General features: G+C 34.3%; 1 protein-coding gene across 1 annotated transcript in view; it reads left to right on the top strand.

The window, feature by feature from the left end:
- The window catches only part of LOC129225526 (uncharacterized), a 52,524-nt gene that overhangs the window by 2,632 nt on the left and 31,396 nt on the right, over nucleotides 1-18,496 (top strand). The window contains exons 2-4 of the mRNA XM_054859957.1: nucleotides 14,116-14,160; nucleotides 16,280-16,429; nucleotides 17,752-17,930. Coding sequence (XP_054715932.1) covers nucleotides 14,116-14,160; nucleotides 16,280-16,429; nucleotides 17,752-17,930 — 374 coding nt within the window. The remainder of the gene's footprint in view (nucleotides 1-14,115; nucleotides 14,161-16,279; nucleotides 16,430-17,751; nucleotides 17,931-18,496) is intronic.

The raw sequence follows: 18,496 nt of genomic DNA, 5'->3' as shown, positions 1-18,496 counted from the left end.
ACAGTGTTGTTGAACAAGTGGAAGCGATTGCCCCAGGATCCCACACAACTGCTTAATTTTAAGTATGAAGTCACACTGCAAGGCATATACGACTGTTAGAGGGGACCATACCCCCTACTAACCCATATTTTTGTTCATTTTTGCAACTGCTGTTTCATACCATCCGACTCTAACGAGTGTTATTTATGAACATACATGCGTATTTCAAATTTTGGATGGTTATTTGTTTCGTATTATTTTAATGTATGCACATACCAAATTTGGAACAAATCTGATATACCCCCCTCTTGGCGACTTTTTCCTGTTGGCGCCAAAAAAGCGTCGCCAAGAAAACTATGTATGACGTCATATGTCATACATCGTTCTTAGCGATGCTTTTTTAGCGCCAACAGGAAAAATTCAAATTATGTCATTAATTATTTAATGAAATTAATGCATTAATTTTTTTCCGTTGTTTCTCCGGGATATGAGACCTCGGGCTCGCCAGGACCTCGCTGCCGCTCGGTCCGTTATCCCTCCGACTTTTAATATACATCACAGTCGGATATAAGTCACAGATCTCCTCCGTTCAGTATACAATAAAGTCACAGATTTTATGTGAAATTAACACCATTTTTGTGCTACAAAAATGCCAACCAGACCAATATACAAACTACCAGAAACACACTAAAAACACAATAATTCAAAATATGTTCACTTACCTTTTTTACTTTTCTTTTACTTCCTCACGTGAGGCAGTGCACATATGTTCCGCTCTTAGGGAAATTATCCCATTTTTTATTATCATTACTTTACAAAAATATTTAAATTATGTTTGTTTTGACAAAAAAAATTCCAAAAAAAACAACCTTATTTTACTTGTATTTTGTACTCCACCCAATTAATTTCGCGAATTATTTCCAAAAACTTTACAAACATATCCTCATTTTTGTATTCACAATTTTTTTTGTATAAATAATAAGCTAAATAAAATTTAAAATCCCCTAATCTATTATATGTTGGTAGAGTACTTTTAACGTGTCTCCATGTGGATTCAATTGTGTTAGTGTGACATTTAGTTTCTGGATCTACAAAATTAAGTTTATGGTTGACTGTTAAATGCTCATACCCCTCCTCCCCCAATGTATCATATGCCCTCCAACAATCGGAGTGCACCATCGTGCCTGGTAGTATCCACTGCTTAATTGCCAAAAATAGAGTTTCCCTACCCCTATCCCCAACAGCAACCAAAAAAGTTTTCCCCGAACCCCGTTCAACCCCCCCAAAAACCCATTGTCCCTCAACTGCATGTCCCCGATTATATTTTCTTTTCCCAAATTTAGATTCATCAACTTCAATAACTTTCCCAACCCCCCCTATTTGTTCGGATTTTAATTCAATGTAATTTAATATTTCTTCATTAATATAATTTCGCCAATCGGCTAAAGTTTGTGATGAAAAAAAATATTGACTTTCAATATCAGCAGTTTTGGTCCCAATTAAAATCTCATATGTTATCAAAAAAATCTCCTCTATTTTCAACTTGCTAGAACTAAACCATGACCCACTCCTGATCGTTGCTTCTTTTCCACAAACAACACCCCCAATAACCTTTCTACAAAAAAAAAATTAACCCATCTGAACATTTTTTAGTTTTTTTAATTTTCATAACAGAATTACATCTAGAACATAACATTTCATTCTTAAGTAAACCAATTTCCCTTAAAAATTCTAAAAAAACCTCTATTTTCAATTAGTTTAAATATAAAAAATCTATTTAGGACTCCGGTACGTCCAAACGTTGGACGACCTGACGAAAAAGAAAAAGAAGATTCATTCAAAAATTTCAATTGATACTTTTGGACAACATCACAAACCGAACTCATAATTAAAATAGAAAATTCAACTAAATTAACATTAAAAAACAACAAGAAAAAGAATACTCTAAAAGCGGAACATGTGAGCACCTACCTCCTACCACACAGACACGTGCAAAAAGACAGACTTCGAGAAACTACTTTCCAGCGTTCAAGTTGCAAAACCAGGGTTGCCAAGTTATCGCCTTATTGGCGATTTTCGTATCGAGCGAAAAATTAAAATCTCGCCAAGAGGGGGGCATATCAGAGGAGAGCCCCAAATTTCATTAAAATCGGTCCTGTAGTTCTGGAGATAATTGACCAAATCTGAAAATTGTCTTAATTTCTTACACCAGTGTATATACGCAAGAACATTCGTTTGGTAAGACCTCATTTGAGGCAGTGAGAAGCAAAGGGGTGTGATTAAAGTGAAAAAACAACGTAAATAAAGCACAAATATTGGAGAAGATACAGCATATAGCTATTTCAAGGCTACAATGGAGCCTCTTCATCAGTGCAGAAAGCTCACCAACACAACCAAAAGTTGCGAGAGAACTGACAAGAACTAAGTGGACACCGGTATTTATACCAAAGAGGGCCAACCAATAAGAATACAGAAACAAGACATCAAACAACCAATCAGCAAACAGCATGTACACTCCGGGCTCAAAGCAGGGGGAGAGACAACCAATCAGAAGCCAGGAGACAAAAAGAGTGCGAGACATCGATGAAACAGGAAAGGCAATTATAGAAATTGCTTCCAAATATCATGAAAAAATGGAGTGCTGGAAAAATCATTGACAAGAGAATGAGAATTTTTCCAAATATAGTAAGCTTCCCAGAAATCGAAATCACAAACCGAAGAACATTTATAAATAATCTTTGCAGATGAAAAATCAAAACAGTGACCAGAAGCCCAACAATGCTGAGCGATGGAAGAACGAGCAAGTTCTTTATGTTTAAAGTAGTTTTCGTGCTCTTTCAGACGGTGCTTGAGAGCACATTTAGTCTGTCCAACGTAACCAAGTCCACACTTGCAGGAGATGCTATAAATACCCCAGTTGCTATGGCAATAAACTATGTTAAACATAAAGATTTTGCTCGTTCTTCCATCGCTCAGCATTGTTGGGCTTCTGGTCACTGTTTTGATTTTTCATCTGCAAAGATTATTTATAAATGTTCTTCGGTTTGTGACCTCGATTTCTGGGAAGCTTACTATATTTGGAAAAATTCTCATTCTCTTGTCGATGATTTTTCCAGCACTCCATTTTTTCATGGTATTTGGAAGCAATTTCTATAATTGCCTTTCCTGTTTCATCGCTGTCTCGCACTCTTTTTGTCTCCTGGCTTCTGATTGGTTGTCTCTCCCCCTGCTTTAAGCCCGGAGTATACATGCTGTTCGCTGATTGGTTGTTTGATGTCTTGTTTCTGTATTCTTATTGGTTGGCCCTCTTTGGTATAAATACCGGTGTCCACTTGGTTCTTGTCAGTTCTCTCGCAACTTTTGGTTGTATTGGTAAGCTTTCTGCACTGATGAAGAGGCTCCATTGTAGCCTTGAAATAGCTATATGCTGTATCTTCTCCAATATTTGTGCTTTATTTACATTGTTTTTTCACTTTAATCATATTGTAGCACAAAGCTTATATGATAATTTTTCATACAAAGGGATGTACCTGGAAAAATTAAAAATTTGGAGATAACCCAGGGGTGCCCACCTTGGGGGGTGGTCAATGACTCTGCCATTGAAATTTTTAGGGGTTGCATTGAGAGGCATTCACTTTTTTTTGGGGGGGGGACTTTGCAAATTTTAGGGGGGTGCACCCTTCCCTTGGGGGAACACCCCTGGATAACCAGTACAAATGGTACAGGAACTTCTCTTCTGTTTTGGAGCAAGAGATAGTAGTAGCCCTGGTAGGTTCTGTTGTACAGCATGATTTATAAAAAGTCAATGAAAGCTTACCTAGGATGATATCTTTAAACGTGTTTTGCTCAAAACTTGAAAATGTCCACTTGCATCCCTTTTCCTTTACTTCACAAGGCCTCATTTGGAGTGTACTGTTCACTGTTCAGTTTTGTTCTCCTTAACTCAAGAAATATTTCTGTTCGGAAGGGTTCAAAAGAAAGAAATCTTTTATGTTTAAGGGGATTTCCAGATTGAAATTGTGATATTGGACTCAAAATGCTCATGAATGTAATACTTCTGAGTCAGTGAGAGTTATAAAGGTTGAGTTTAATTATGATTATATTTCAAATTTTTAGTGTATTTCTTTGTTTTTCTTTGGGATCATGTGCACATAAGTGGAACCACCTTTGCTACACAATGTTGTAACTGATGCATTAATTAGGACATACAGTATAAGTAAAAACTTTAAGTCCAAAGCACTTTTTTTGAGAAATCGGACACACCTTAATCTTAGGATTAAAAAGTCACATGAGTGATAATTATTAACCTTAAATACAAGGAAAAAAGACAAAAAAAAACTTAATTGTAAGTGTTTCATTATCAGAAAATATTAGAGGTCAATATTTGAACCTGAGTAAAATCTATAAGGCCAACATAGAAAAAAGCATATGAGGACAAAAATTCAAATATTTATAAGCTTGTGTGGGAGCCATTTCTTCAAATTCCTTCAAATATTCTTGTTTTCATGAATGAAACTAGTTTTTGACAAAATTCGGGATGTATTATTTACCATTCATCTTCGATGGTAGATTTCAGCTCTATTGATGAAGTAAAATGTCTCTCCTTTGCATAAACTCTTCTTGCTAAGTCACCTAATAAGTTCTCTATTGGGTTAAGATCTGGAGACTTAGTTGGTCATTTCAAAGTTTCGACATTGTTTACTTGGAGCCTATTTTTTGCACTGTTACTCGGATGGATAGATGCATTGTTTTGCAGATATTTTCAATTTTCTCCAGCAATAAATTCAGCATTTGGTAAAAGATGACTTGGGAGGACATTTTGATATGCTTGTGAGTTCATTTAACCTGAAACAAACGCAACTGAGCACACACCATTGTAAGCAAAGCACTCTCAAGTTCTGACAGAGCATCCATCTAATTGGTGCTTGTAGAATATTTTCTTCTTTTCGTAAATCATGCCAATAGTACTTCCGTACATTTGGTCCATCGAAACCCCACTTCTTTTCGTTAGAAAAAAATTATTTGTACTCATTGGTTATCCCAGGTCATGATTTCCTAGCTTAAGTTGAAACGCTCTATATTGTGCATTTTCAATAAATGAGGTTTAAGCAACTTCGCAGCATTAATAAAATTTCCACACCTTCTAATCGTGTTATACAGTAGAAGACCGTTATAACGCACACCTTGGGACCAGAGCTTTTGTGTTATACTGGTTTTTGCGTTATATAGATCATTTCACAAATTTTGAAACTAATATTCAGAATACAGGGTGAGTTCGATCGAATCTGCCATACGAAAGGGGGTGATAGATGAGCCCAAGTGGAGCATAGAACCACCCATTATCGTGTCCAATCCTTAACCGTAACCGAGTTTTGGTAAATTTAAGGAAAATGAGTAAAAAAAACAAAATTCTGAGAAAACGGCCGATTTCTGAAATTCTTGTAGGACATACAAGGAAAATAAGTACATATTTTGAAAGAGCAGACTACATCCTACAAAATGATAGGTACCTTTCGCATTAAGATAGTCGCATTTTACCGAGAGCTTCAAGCTTTGAAATATTGGACACACTCAGAATTAAAATGGTGCCAACATTTTTAATCGACATTTTCAAAAACAACCGTAAGAGCTACAATCGGGCAAATCTACCAAAAACTGGCCCATTCCATTAGCTTTCAGATGATACAACAACAAATCATATTGGGCTTCATGTTCAGCTGAAATTCAGGCTTTTGTTTGAAACAGTGTAAAAATCTGCATTCGTTAAAAAAAGGAAAACCAGCGAAGAGTCGCACTTTTCTGTTTTGAATTTTCTGTTTCACAATAGCATGTTGCTTTCTTTGTTTAAGAAAATGATATTTTTATATAAAAATAATAGTTTTAACAGTTTAATAAAAAGAAAAAACACACGAGATAACGATTCGTAGAAATAAAAGAAGCATTACTTTCCCGTGCTTTTCACAAAGGGAAAATCAAGAACAAAAAATGTTACACCAACTTCAATTAGTACATTTAATAAACCTTCAAAATTTGCAATAGCTGCTGAAATTGGTCACCACCACACGTGATACACGCTCTTGCCCTTTTGCGAACGGAAACAACCGTTGCTCTTAAAGAAATTTCATTCCTTAGTTTCCTACTGCTTCAGCAAGCCGGTCGCTCAATCCTTGCAAACTTGCTACTTCTGTTTTGTAAACTTCTTGTTTTAAGAATCCCCAAACAAAGAAGTCCACTGGCGTCAGGTCTGGGGATCTAGGGGGGCAAGGGATGGGGCCCATACAACCAATTCATTGGGGATACTGTTCAGTTAGAAATTCCCGAACGGCATTTGAAGAATGTGCAAGGGCTCCATCGTGTTGGAAAATGATTTCCGCTCTCTCCTGAACAGGAATTGTATCAAGAAGGTCAGGCAAATGATGTTCAATGAACTCTAAATATACAGACCCATCAAAAGACTTCCGATTACGATATATGATTGTGAAAAATATCGTCTGAAAATAAAAAGCATTTGTTTAACAAAACAATTAATGATAAAAACTAAACAGAATTATTCGTTTGTCATAATATTTTATGTATTGTTTGCTTCTTTCTGATATTTTGTAAATGTGTTTTAAAAATTGCTAGAATTATGATTCTTTTTACAGTAAGTCAGTAGAGAGTGTTTTTAGTTTTTGAAAGTTTTCGTTAAAGTTTCTAAAGATATAAGTTGCTATATTCTTTTCTCAATTTTTCGGTATGTCTCGATTTTTTAACGAAGAGTACATGCTGATATGCATTTCGTGTACGGATTTTGTGATAGTAATGCTCGCAGAGCCACGAAAGAATACCGGCTCCGTTACCCAAATCGTTCTGCATCTAATAGATGTGTTTGCCTCTATACATCAAAAGCTCAGAGAGACAGGTTCATTTGGTACGTTGTTCGAGAGGGGCCAGGATCACCGTTCTGCCAATGTTGAGGAGTATGTGCTGGACCGAGTAGTGGAAAACCAAAGTGTGAGTTCACGCTCGATTGCTATAGAAGATGGACTATCACAATGGAAAGTGATGAAAACATTGCACCAAAACAAGTATCACCCGTATCATTTTACTCTAGTACAAGAACTGCGCAATTCAGATTTAGAAAAGCGGGGTAACATTTTGCAGATGGCTACTAGCCCGAGACATTGAAGATCACCATTTTCTAAGAAAGATATTGTGGACAGATGAGTCATTGTTCACTAGAGGGGGCATCATATATTTGCATAACTGGCATCATTATACTGAACATAATCTTTTCTTAACCCAAAACTCATCATTCCAAACTCGATTCAGCATAAATGTTTGGATTGGCGTAATAGGAGATCATTTAATTGGTCCGTATGTGTTTCGAGGTAACCTAAAAGGAAACACATATTTAGAGTTCATTGAACATCATTTGCCTGACCTTCTTGATGCTATTCCTATTCAGGAGAGGGCAGAAATCATTTTCCAACACGATGGAGCCCCTGCACATTCTTCAAATGCCGTTCGGGAATTTCTAACTGAACAGTATCCCCAATGGATTGGTCGTATGGGCCCCATCCCTTGGCCCCCTAGATCCCCAGACCTGACGCCAGTGGACTTCTTTGTTTAGGGATTCTTAAAACAAGAAGTTTACAAAACAGAAGTAGCAAGTTTGAAAGAATTGAGCGACCGGCTTGTTGAAGCAGTAGGGAAACTAAGGAATGAAATTTCTCTAAGAGCAACGGTTGTTTCCGTTCGCAAAAGGGAAAGAGCGTGTATCAGATGTGGCGGCGACCAATTTCAGCAGCTATTGTAAATTTTGCAGGTTTATTAAATGTACTAATCGATGTTGGTGTAACATTTTTTTGTTATTGATTTTCCCTTTGTGAAAAGCACGGGAAAGTAATGCTTCTTTTATTTCTATGAATCGTTATCTCATGTGTTTTTTCTCTAAATTAAATGTTGAAACTATTATTTTTATATAAAAATATCATTTTCTTAAACAAAGAAAGCAACATGCTATCGTGAAACAGAAAATTCAAAACAGAAAAGTGCGACTCTTTGCTGGTTTTCCTTTTTTAACGAATGCAGATTTTTACACTGTTTCAAACAAAAGCCTGACTTTCAGCTGAACTTGAAGCCCAATATGATTTGTTGTTGTATCATCTGAAAGCCAATAAAATGGGCCAGTTTTTGGTAGATTTTCCCGATTGTAGCTCTTACGGTTGTTTTTGAAAATGTCGATTAAAAACGTTGGCACCATTTTAATTTTGAGTGTGTCCAATGTTTCAAAGCTTGTAGCTCTCAGTAAAATGCGACTATCTTAATGCGAAAGGTATCATTTTGTAGGATTTAGTCTGCTCTTTCCAAATATGTACTTATTTTCTTTGTAGGTCCTACAGGAATTTCAGAAATCAGTCGTTTTCTCAGAATTTTGTTTTTTTACCCATTTTCCTTAAATTTACCAAAACTCGGTTACGGTTAAGGATTGGACAGGATAATGGGTGGTTCTATGCTCCAGTTGGGCTCTTCTATCACCCCCTTTCGTATGGCAGATTCGATCGAACTCACCCTGTATATCTATATATTAGCGCTTCAGAATGAGTTTTATTTGCAATGAATATTAAAGCACCAATATTACAATTAGTTATTCACAAATAAATATGTTTCACAATCAAAATCCTGCAATTCTGCTAGCTTCATGGTTTGCATAACAGCTGCATTTTCAACAGCCATCTGGTATTTTCTGTTTACTATGAGTACTAATTTTCATTTTAAAAGCTTTGAAATAAGATGGAAAGATGAAAAACTTTCAAAATTTAATTTGCCTAACAATTTTTATGTTTGAAAAGCAAAACAGAGGGATTTTTCAAACTTCAAAACCTATTGTTTACTTCTAAAAAGTAGTCCGGTTTATAGAGAATTGCGTTATATAGGTCGGCGTTATAACGGTCTTCTACTGTATATCATTTTTGACAAACATTTAAACCTATCATCTGAATAAGTTTCCTGGTTGAGTACTTTTTAGGTAAAGTAAAAATTTCCAAACTTTTCTTCCATGACGCAAGGACAAAGCTTTAAGTTTTCCCGGGTTTTCTTTTTACCCTAATTGTGTTTAAATCGAACAAAAATGTTGACTTCAGTCTTCGATCTTCCTATTTTTTCGCAATAGTACGCCTGCTTATCTTTTTGTAGAAAAAGCTTCAATCTGCCCTCTTTCTTGAAGAGTTAACTTTTTACCCTACGATATCGTCACAAGTAGGTCAACAACTTTGAAGAAATAATCACAAAACTGCAAGTTGAAGGGTTTACACAACTCAGGTGACATTTATTACAGTATAAGTACTTGCAGTTTTTATAAAATACTAGTGGACTTAAAGTTTTTACTCAAGCTGAAATGCTAACTTTGAATAAACCACTGCTTTTCTGGTTATTGCATGCTTTACAAATCCTGTCTGTTGTGTTATTTCTTACCAGTGAACATTGACAATTAATAATACAATAATATTAAAATCCCTTTAACTTCATTTTCCTTTTTTCAAAGAAAATTATACTGGCCTTAAAGTTTTTACTCAGGCTGCATTTATAAAACAATTAGTTGCAAGATTCAGTCTGCCATAAGTATTGCTATCTTGCTTCGTTCTGCGAAATTTTTATATCAAATCTCATGATTGCTGTCACTTACTGGCCATAACAACGGCTCTTGACAGTATTGTCAACTTTGTAAAACAAATTAAAATGAGCTAATTACCATGCCTTAATCCAGGGACTGATTACCACACAGGCTAGTTAGGCCTAGGACTGGGACCCCTTGGCAAGGGGCCCCAAATTACAAAAAGAAATATGCATAGCACAACAACAATACAAAAAATAAATGTATTTAAAAAATAATGACTTGTTAATTGGGAAAAAAAATTTCTTAAAGGAGAATCTTTATTCATTCTGCCACATGCGAAATTACCATGCCACAATTATGAGGGGTCCCGAACGGGATTCATAAATGCATGCACATAACAAAAGATTTACATAGTTCTGTGATAGACAAAGCGGCCCCCAAAAATACATTCAGACGAGCACCAAACCTGTAAATCAACCCACTGCAATCTACTATACAGTCTTCAGGGGGCCTCCAAATTATTGTGGGCCTAGGGCCTTGCTTTTAGTTAGTCTTGCCTTCATCACAGTGGGCTGTTGTAATTTTGCTTCCCTTTTTTCATTCTTTACTTATTTTGATCTGTTTCATTTCTAATTATAGTATCGCAGTGAAGCAGCTTGAATACAATTTATTGGTATTCAAGCAATATTTCTTTTTTGGAAATTATGTTCAAAGAAAAGGTACTAAACTAGTAGGGGGACTATCAGATTTAGATTATAATGTCGAATTTTAGTCTTAATATATATAATCTGGGGAAAAGGAGAGTCAGAAGGACATAATTCAGTTGTTCAAATTTATCAAAACAAAAAATGTAAATAGGTTAAATTTTAGCACAGAAAGCAGGACAACGGATTAGTGTTTTAAACTATTCAAATCTCAGGCTATCCTGGTTTTTGGAAAAAATTACTATTTTATTAGGATTTTTGGTTCTTCAAACAGCTTACCAGAACAGACTGTAATGACCAAGAGGATAGATAATAGCTTTAAAAGAGCCATTGATCTTTATTTAGGGACTAATAAATTGACTAAGACCATCCTAACTGGGCCTGGAACCTGTTGCTGGACTTCACATTTGTATTTGTATGTAAGAACTCTGTCATATGTTCTCCACTGAGACAAAACTGTATGTGTTTTGTATTGATACAATGAATACAATCCTGATTTAATTTGTTCAAAGCTTTTTTTTTTTTTTGCTAATTTATTGTAAAGGTTTTAAAATAACTTCAAAACCTTTATTTTTACACCTAGAAAAGAACCTTTATAAATCCTAAACTAGTAAAATATCAGTGTAGAACACTGTAGAGTCATTTTTCTAAGTGTAGAAACAAAAACTCATTTCAAAAGTAGAAATAAGGATAAAATATAGAAATGAAGTGGAAACTGATTGTAGTACATTTTATAGTATTCTGAAAAAATTTTGTATGATGAGCAAAGCAAAAACAATTAGTGTAAGTTTACTCAAAGAATAATAATAATTAAAGTTAAAAAAAATCTTGTCATATTAGAAAGTAGTTGAGTTATTTTATTAAGCAGGAAGTGTAGAAAGTTGAAATGAGTGACTAGGAAAAGGTATTATTAAATCAAATTGACAAGTCATATGCTGTCATGAAAAGTAAAAATGAGGAAAGTAAATGTATATTGTATGTATATTCTTTTAAGGAAACAATTTTGGAAAATGTTTTAATGTGATTGTTGGCTGTTTTTCTGAAAAAGAAAAACAAGCTTCTAAGCAACCCTAGAAAATAGACGATGACGTGAATAGAGGGGGGGGGGGGGGGGGGGGGGGGGGGGGGGGGGGGGGGGGGGGGGCTGAGATTTTCAGTTTCTTGCTTATTATTCATGAAACTTTAGATGTATCAAATACATAAAGTAGGAATTGCACCATTGTTCATTTCTAGTTTTAATCTTAAATTAAAAGAGAAATTTGTGCATCATATTAAGAATCGAGATGTAAAACTTCCGGAAATTTTGAAGTGGTGAACCCCCTTTCCCCTTTTTTTTTTTATAAAAAATATACAATCCGTGCTATTTTTGTTTTTGTTTTTTTTAAACAGAATCACACATACACTTTTATCACTGAGTGAATTAGCCAGTAGCTTTCTTTATTCAAAAGACCAAAAAATTATTTAAATCAATCAAATCATCAACAACCATCAGGCCCAGATCTATGTACCCACTGTGGGAGGGAGGGGGGCACTGTACTGAAGAGGACTGTGGTTTCTCATAAAACTTTTGCGTAAAATGCAAATGCTAAGAGTCAAAATTGTAACTGATAATCATTGTACATTATTTATATACATGTATATATGCATATATATTACTAGAGGACCCAACAGACGTTGTTCTGTTCAAACTTTGTTCATTGAAAAGTTGAAAAATTTAAAATAAACTATCAAGTGTTTAAACCTTTTTGTTGACAAAAATCAGCGAAAAAAAAATGTTTTAAGCTGCTTGATCTTAAGAAAGACATTAATGTATTAGAAAGGGTTCAAAGGCGGGCTACAAGGCTAATAAGTGGACTTTCCCACTTAGATTATGATTCCAGGCTTAGAAGGCTAAAAATGTACAGTCTTGAGCAAAGAAGAGACCGAGGGGACATGATTCAGCTGTTTAAATTTATTAAAACGAAAGATGTTACGGGGCTAAAGTTTAGCACTGAAAACAGGACAAGGGGTCATTGTTTTAAGCTATTTAAATCTCAGGCTAACATGGATATTAGGAAAAATAATTATTTTAGCAGGGTAGTGGAACCTTGGAACAGCTTACCGGAAGAGGTGGTAATGAGCAAAGGAGTAGACAGTTTTAAGAGGGCCATTGATCTTCACTGGGGATTGTAAATTGACTAGGACCAGTCTAGCTGGGCCCAGAGCCTGTTGCTGGTCGTCACTTTTGTATTTGTATGTTAGAATGCATATATTTATTAGAACTTGATTTATCTAATGCCCACTGAGCAGCTGTTGTATTAACTTTTTTTTTTCATGTACTTGAAAGATCTTTATAAAATTTATGATTTGTTCCTTTAGTCATGCTCAAAGGATAAAAATCGTCGTCAGATATTATGTGTAAAAAACTAACTACCCATCTAAAACAAACGGCAAATCCCGCTGCAACGTCCCTCATATGAAAAAATATAAAACACTCGAAAGGATATCATTTGAAAAAATGATAAAGGTAAAAACAGTTTCCTGAAATAGCGGAAACCACTCACACCCCCCCTCCTGATATAAAATAAACATTCTTCAACTTACACGTCTAAACTCTTTAAAAACCAAAAACAATTCCTTGCAATTTAAAATATTTCCCGAAATAAACAGAAAATACAATAAATTACATTAACAGCAGCTTTAAAATGCAAACAAATAATCCCGCTACTCTGTTGTTTATGGCCATAGCCGCCAAGTCACCACGTTACTGTAATCCAGTCGATCAGTGAGCGATGCGAACTCTGACCGATTAGCAGTCCGATCTTTTGAACGAAAACTTTTAAATCTCGCTCTCTCGCTTAGTATCCTCACTTGTTATCTTTCTATGCATACTTGAATGAACTTCAAATATTGCCAAATTTGTTCTTTCCTCCAAAGATAAAAAATCTTCCACTGCACTGATTTTTTGTGTACAGAACTACCTTGTTGTAATTTATCTGGACGAAAATAAAATTTGTTTCGTGTTTAAATTGCACCGTCTTTTCCTTTAATAATATACTGATTAGTTTGATAATCCTTGAAGTATTCTTGCCATTGGTGCCAAAACTCGGATGGATTTGTGAGCCGAGAAACAAATGTTGCTAGGTACGATACTTTTGGTTAGTGAAAGAAACCCGATTTCGTCCAGTACTTAACTTTAAAATAGTATATCACGCGACCTAAAATCGTTGCTTTCAAGAAATTAAGGCTTTACTCTTTGTCGCTACATTTTATCTTCTCTTAATTGAAATATCACAGTAGGAAATTTCATTACAAAAAGCAGAGCTGGCTTTCTTATCGTCCTTTGGCAACGGGTTAAATATTTATTTCAATTCTCGCTCAACAATAGGTTAAAATTAATATTCATCATTTTGGAGATATAACCAGTCAATGTTTTAATTAATTAATTAATTAACAAAAACGTTTCCGATTCGATCCATCGCGCATCGAAACCATACTTGCCACAACTTAATTACACACAAAAAATTTGATCAAAATCGGTCCAGCCGTTTAAAAGCCTTATGGTGACAAACGTCCACACAGAAGATTTTTATATATTAAGATATAGTAATAGTATATACCATATATATATATATATATATATATATATATATATTTAAAAAAAATTCCTGAATCCTCTTCAGACTCACTTGTTCAGATTTATCTCAGCACTTAAAACCGATAAACCAAACAACTGGTAGGTGTAGGGATCTGAGGGTGTCAAATGTAGGATGCAAATGAAAAATTTATTGTGATGTTTTAATTGAATTTTTTCATTTTGTGAAGCTGGATACATTTTTAATTTGTCTTTTTTAGGAAAAAGGATTTAATGTGATAGATGTGGTTAAAGCCTTAAGAAATGTAAGTTATATGTAGACCATTGCTTTTGAGTTTATTTTATTTTTATTTACTCACATTATGTGTATTGTATATGTGTGTGTGTGGTGTGTATTTTATGTATGTACAAATATATATATAACTAGAATAAAATGCATTAAAAGAAAATTATTGAAAAATTAGGAATAATGATTTTAAAAAAAGCTATTGATTTAAATTTGTAAAAAATGCAAAATGCAATAAATGAATTAATCAATTAAATAATTAAAATCGATTGATTATCATGTTTCAGCTTTATCGTTTGATTCCTAGATCGTTAACATTTTGTATTTTAGTCATAAACAAAAATGGTGTTCCTTGAAGTAAAAGCAAATTACTAATGGTTCCGCTGCCTAAAAAAATTGAGAACCACTGCTATATGGCATTGCTAAACAAATGAGGAATTTAATGCACTAAACACTGCAAGTAAAGCATGAATATAATTCATACAAAATTAAATAAATAAATAGATTCTGTTCTTGCCAATACCATCAAGAAAAAATCTTTAAATCAGCACATTCCTTGGAATGTGATGATGATGACGACATATATGTACAGAATAAATATAAATACAAAAGTGACGACCAGCAACAGGCTCTGGGCCCAGCTAGGCTGATCCTAGTCAGATTATAAGTCCCTAATGAAGGTCAATGGCCCTCTTAAAGCTATCCAACCCCTTGCTCATTACCAACTCTTCCGGTAATCTGTTCCAAGTGCCCACGACCCTGCTGAAGAAGTCATTTTTCCTAATTTCGAAGTTAGGCTGAAATTTGAATAATTTAAAACAATGTCCCCTTGTCTTGCTTTCCGTGAGAAAATTTAACCCCTTAACATTTTTCATTTTGATAAATTTAAACAACTGAATCATGTCCCCTCTGGTTCTCTTTTGCTTCAGGCTATACATATTAGGCCTATTAAGTCTGTTATCCTGGTCTAAATCTGAAAGTCCTCTTACTAGTCTAGTAATCCTTCTTTGAACCCTTTCTGAGATAAGGAGACCAAAATTGAACAGCATACTCCAAATGAGATCTTACTAAACTCCTATGTAAGGGCAGAAGAACCTTCTTAGTTTTGTTTGAAGTAGATCTATTGATAAACCCAAGCATTCTGTTGGCTTTGTTACTTGCAATGCTGCACTGTTGACTAAATTTGAAATCCTGATTTACTAAGATACCCAGATCAAAAACATTTTCTTCCTGACTATCCACCTATATCCTATATCCACCCTCTAGTAGTATGATCCAAATCCTCTTGAAGCTGTTTTATTTGTTCCTCATTCCCTACAATCCCCATAACTTTTACATAATCAGCAAAACAATTAATGTTTCCAGAAATATTTTCATCAATATCATTCATAAAAATAATACACAGAAGAGGCCCTAAAACTGATCCCTAAGGAACCCCGCTTAAAACGTCGCTCCATTTAAAAAGATTTCCCTTCACAACTACTCTTTGTTTCCTTCCAGTCAGCCAATTCCTTACCCAAATTAAGGTTTTTCCTCCTATTCCTATCTTAGCTTGTTTGCTGAGAAGAGCAACATGCAGTACCTTATCAAAAGCTTTTTGAAAATCAATATAAACAACATCCACACACTTTTTGTTATCTAAAGTCAAGGTAACCTTGTCATAGAAATGAAATAAATTAGTAGCACACGATTTACCTTTCCTTAAACATACTAACTAGTCAACAGACTATTAGTCTCTAAGAAAATCATAATCTTAATTTTGATCAAAGTTTCAAAAATCTTATAAACTACTGAAGTCAGACTTACAGATCTATAATTCCCTGCTTTACCTTTAGACCCTTTCTTGAAGAGCGGTGTAATATTAGCTAGCTTCCAGTCCTCTGGCACCGTCCCTGATTTATAAGAAACATTGTAAATGTTAAAAATAACATCCACTAATTCCTCTGCACATTCAACTAAAATTTTTTGATAAATATTATCTGGTCCCTGAGATTTAGTTGCTTTAATTTTTTCCAAATGAAATAGAACCTCCTCCCTGGAAAATACAAAATCCTCTAGCTGTCTAATAGCTTGTGTCTTGTTGAACTGTAATTGAGTAAGAATGTTATTATACAATTGAATTTTTACTTTTATTGCAGATTTGTCCTATAAATACTACAAACAAATGGAAGTTGCTGTCTTCAGATTTCAGCTTGTTGCGTTGCTGGCAACAGAAATTCTCATTTCCTATTCTTAATTCGAATATCAATGTCTTTGGCTCAGTTGCTGTAGCAAATTGTTCTTCTAAGGTAATTGATTATAAATATTCTTATTAGTGCAGACTGCTGTGGTGTCTATCCCCCCCCCCCCCCAAGGATGATGGCATAGCCCTTTAACTTTCTACAGAACCTCCCTTTAAGAATGAGAGACCTCCCCCCAAAAAAGTTTAAAACCTCTCTAAAACTACCCCATCCTTTACATTTCAATAGCAGTCTATACCATGAAGCTCCCTTCTGGGCACACCTGCAGACTAATAGTAAAATAGAAAAGATAAGTATACCCAAACCTGTTTTTATGCGCTGATAGGGGCGGGGCTACTTAAAATAAATCGCACAAAAAAATTGTTCAAAACTGCTCAAGTAGCTTTAAAAAGTTGTTTTTGCAACACAGTTTTAAAAAAAAAAGAAAATTTATGCAGTGGATATGGACTGCATAAAAAAAGTCTCACATAGAAAACAACCTAAAAACTAAAAAAATAATCTTTAAACGAAATCAAAACAATCCAAGTGGTGATAATTTTGCCTGGTAGACGGACATAATTTCTTAAATATGGAAATTTTTAGGAGCTCACAGTGACTTCCTATCAGGGTGCCGGATGTGGTCACTTGAAGATACTACCTCGCACTCATTTGAAAAAATTTTTTTCGTCAATTGAATCCCAATCTGATTGATATTTTAATGTACCGCACAGAAAAAATCTCATAAAAAGAAGACTGCATAAAAACAGGTTTGGGTGTAATGTCATCTCCTGTGTGTTCATCTGTAGGTAACTTTACATTAGTTTTAAACTTATTAATACTACTTTTTTAAAATTTAAATCCTTTCAAATTTCAGAGAAAATGTTTTAAATACTGTGATTTTGCATTGCTAAGGATATCATAATTGCTAAGGATATTACTGCCATGGACAGGTAAACGGCAGTATCTGTAAAAATGAATTTTTGAGATATTTGAAGAAATGTGTGTCAGATTCAATGCTAACAATAGGGAAGTGTTTGACTAAGACGTTTTTTTCGCGCCTTTTTCTCAGCGGAAACCAAATAAGCAAGTTTGTACAATAAAGCTAACGTACAATAGATGACAAAATGCAAAAACATGAAAAATTTGCAGTTACTGCCCTTTACCTGCCCATGGCAGATAACTTATTAACACTATTTTTTAAAATTAGAGTCCTTTCAAATCAAGAAGAAATGTTGTAAATACTATGTATTTTGCATTGCTAAGGATATTATAGATTTGTTAAATTCATCAAATGATTTTGTTTCTACGAAATAAAGTATATTCATTTTTCATGATTTTGTTGAAATTTTCTTTTGCCCATTGTTGAAATTAATTATTTTATGATCTTGTAGCATGCTCTGACCAAAATTGCTGATTTGTCAAAATGGACAGAATGGAATCCTACACCTGGCCAGTTTGCAGTAAAATCTTTTCGGGATAAGCACCTGAAGAGAGATCGTTACATGCAAGCTAACCAGATCATATGCCTTCAAAAAGGAACAAATATTCAATCCTATGTGGCTTCTTACAGGTAATTGTCAACCCTTAAAAATGATTTTCAATTATTTTTGAGCTATCTTGAATATTTCTGTCAGACAATAAAATACTCGGTGGTTGTCATTCCATGGAAATTTGAACTATATGACGTAAAATAGTTTTGATAAATATTTTTAAATTTCTTTAATATGAAAACTTGATGTTTGTGCTAACCAGGGGTGAAATAGATCTAAATGCTGTTCCAGCATTGCTTTTCTGGGAAAATATTTTCATTCCACCAAGATAAGCTGGTTTAATTGTGTTATAAATTTCATTTTAACACCAAGTATGTTATTAAAATAAAATTTAATTCACATAACCCTAAAATAGTAGTTTTTATTTCTTTATAATGTCACTTTTCCATGAAGTTGTCTAGTAAAAACTATCTTACATGCATATATTTTAACATGTTAGAATTCGTAAAATGACTTAAAATCCTTCTTTGAACGTGCCTCTGTCAAAATTTTGATACTTTTTATCCCCATTCCAGAACTGTAAAATTTATGAATTCATCCATGATACTAACTTATTGAAAGAATATGAGGGCTACTCTTGATTGAT

Source organism: Uloborus diversus, chromosome 7, assembly GCF_026930045.1.
Source record: "Uloborus diversus isolate 005 chromosome 7, Udiv.v.3.1, whole genome shotgun sequence".
Taxonomy (NCBI): Eukaryota; Metazoa; Arthropoda; class Arachnida; order Araneae; family Uloboridae; genus Uloborus; species Uloborus diversus.
The sequence above is the reverse complement of the archived record's forward strand: the minus strand, read 5'-3'. Positions and strand labels throughout refer to the sequence as shown.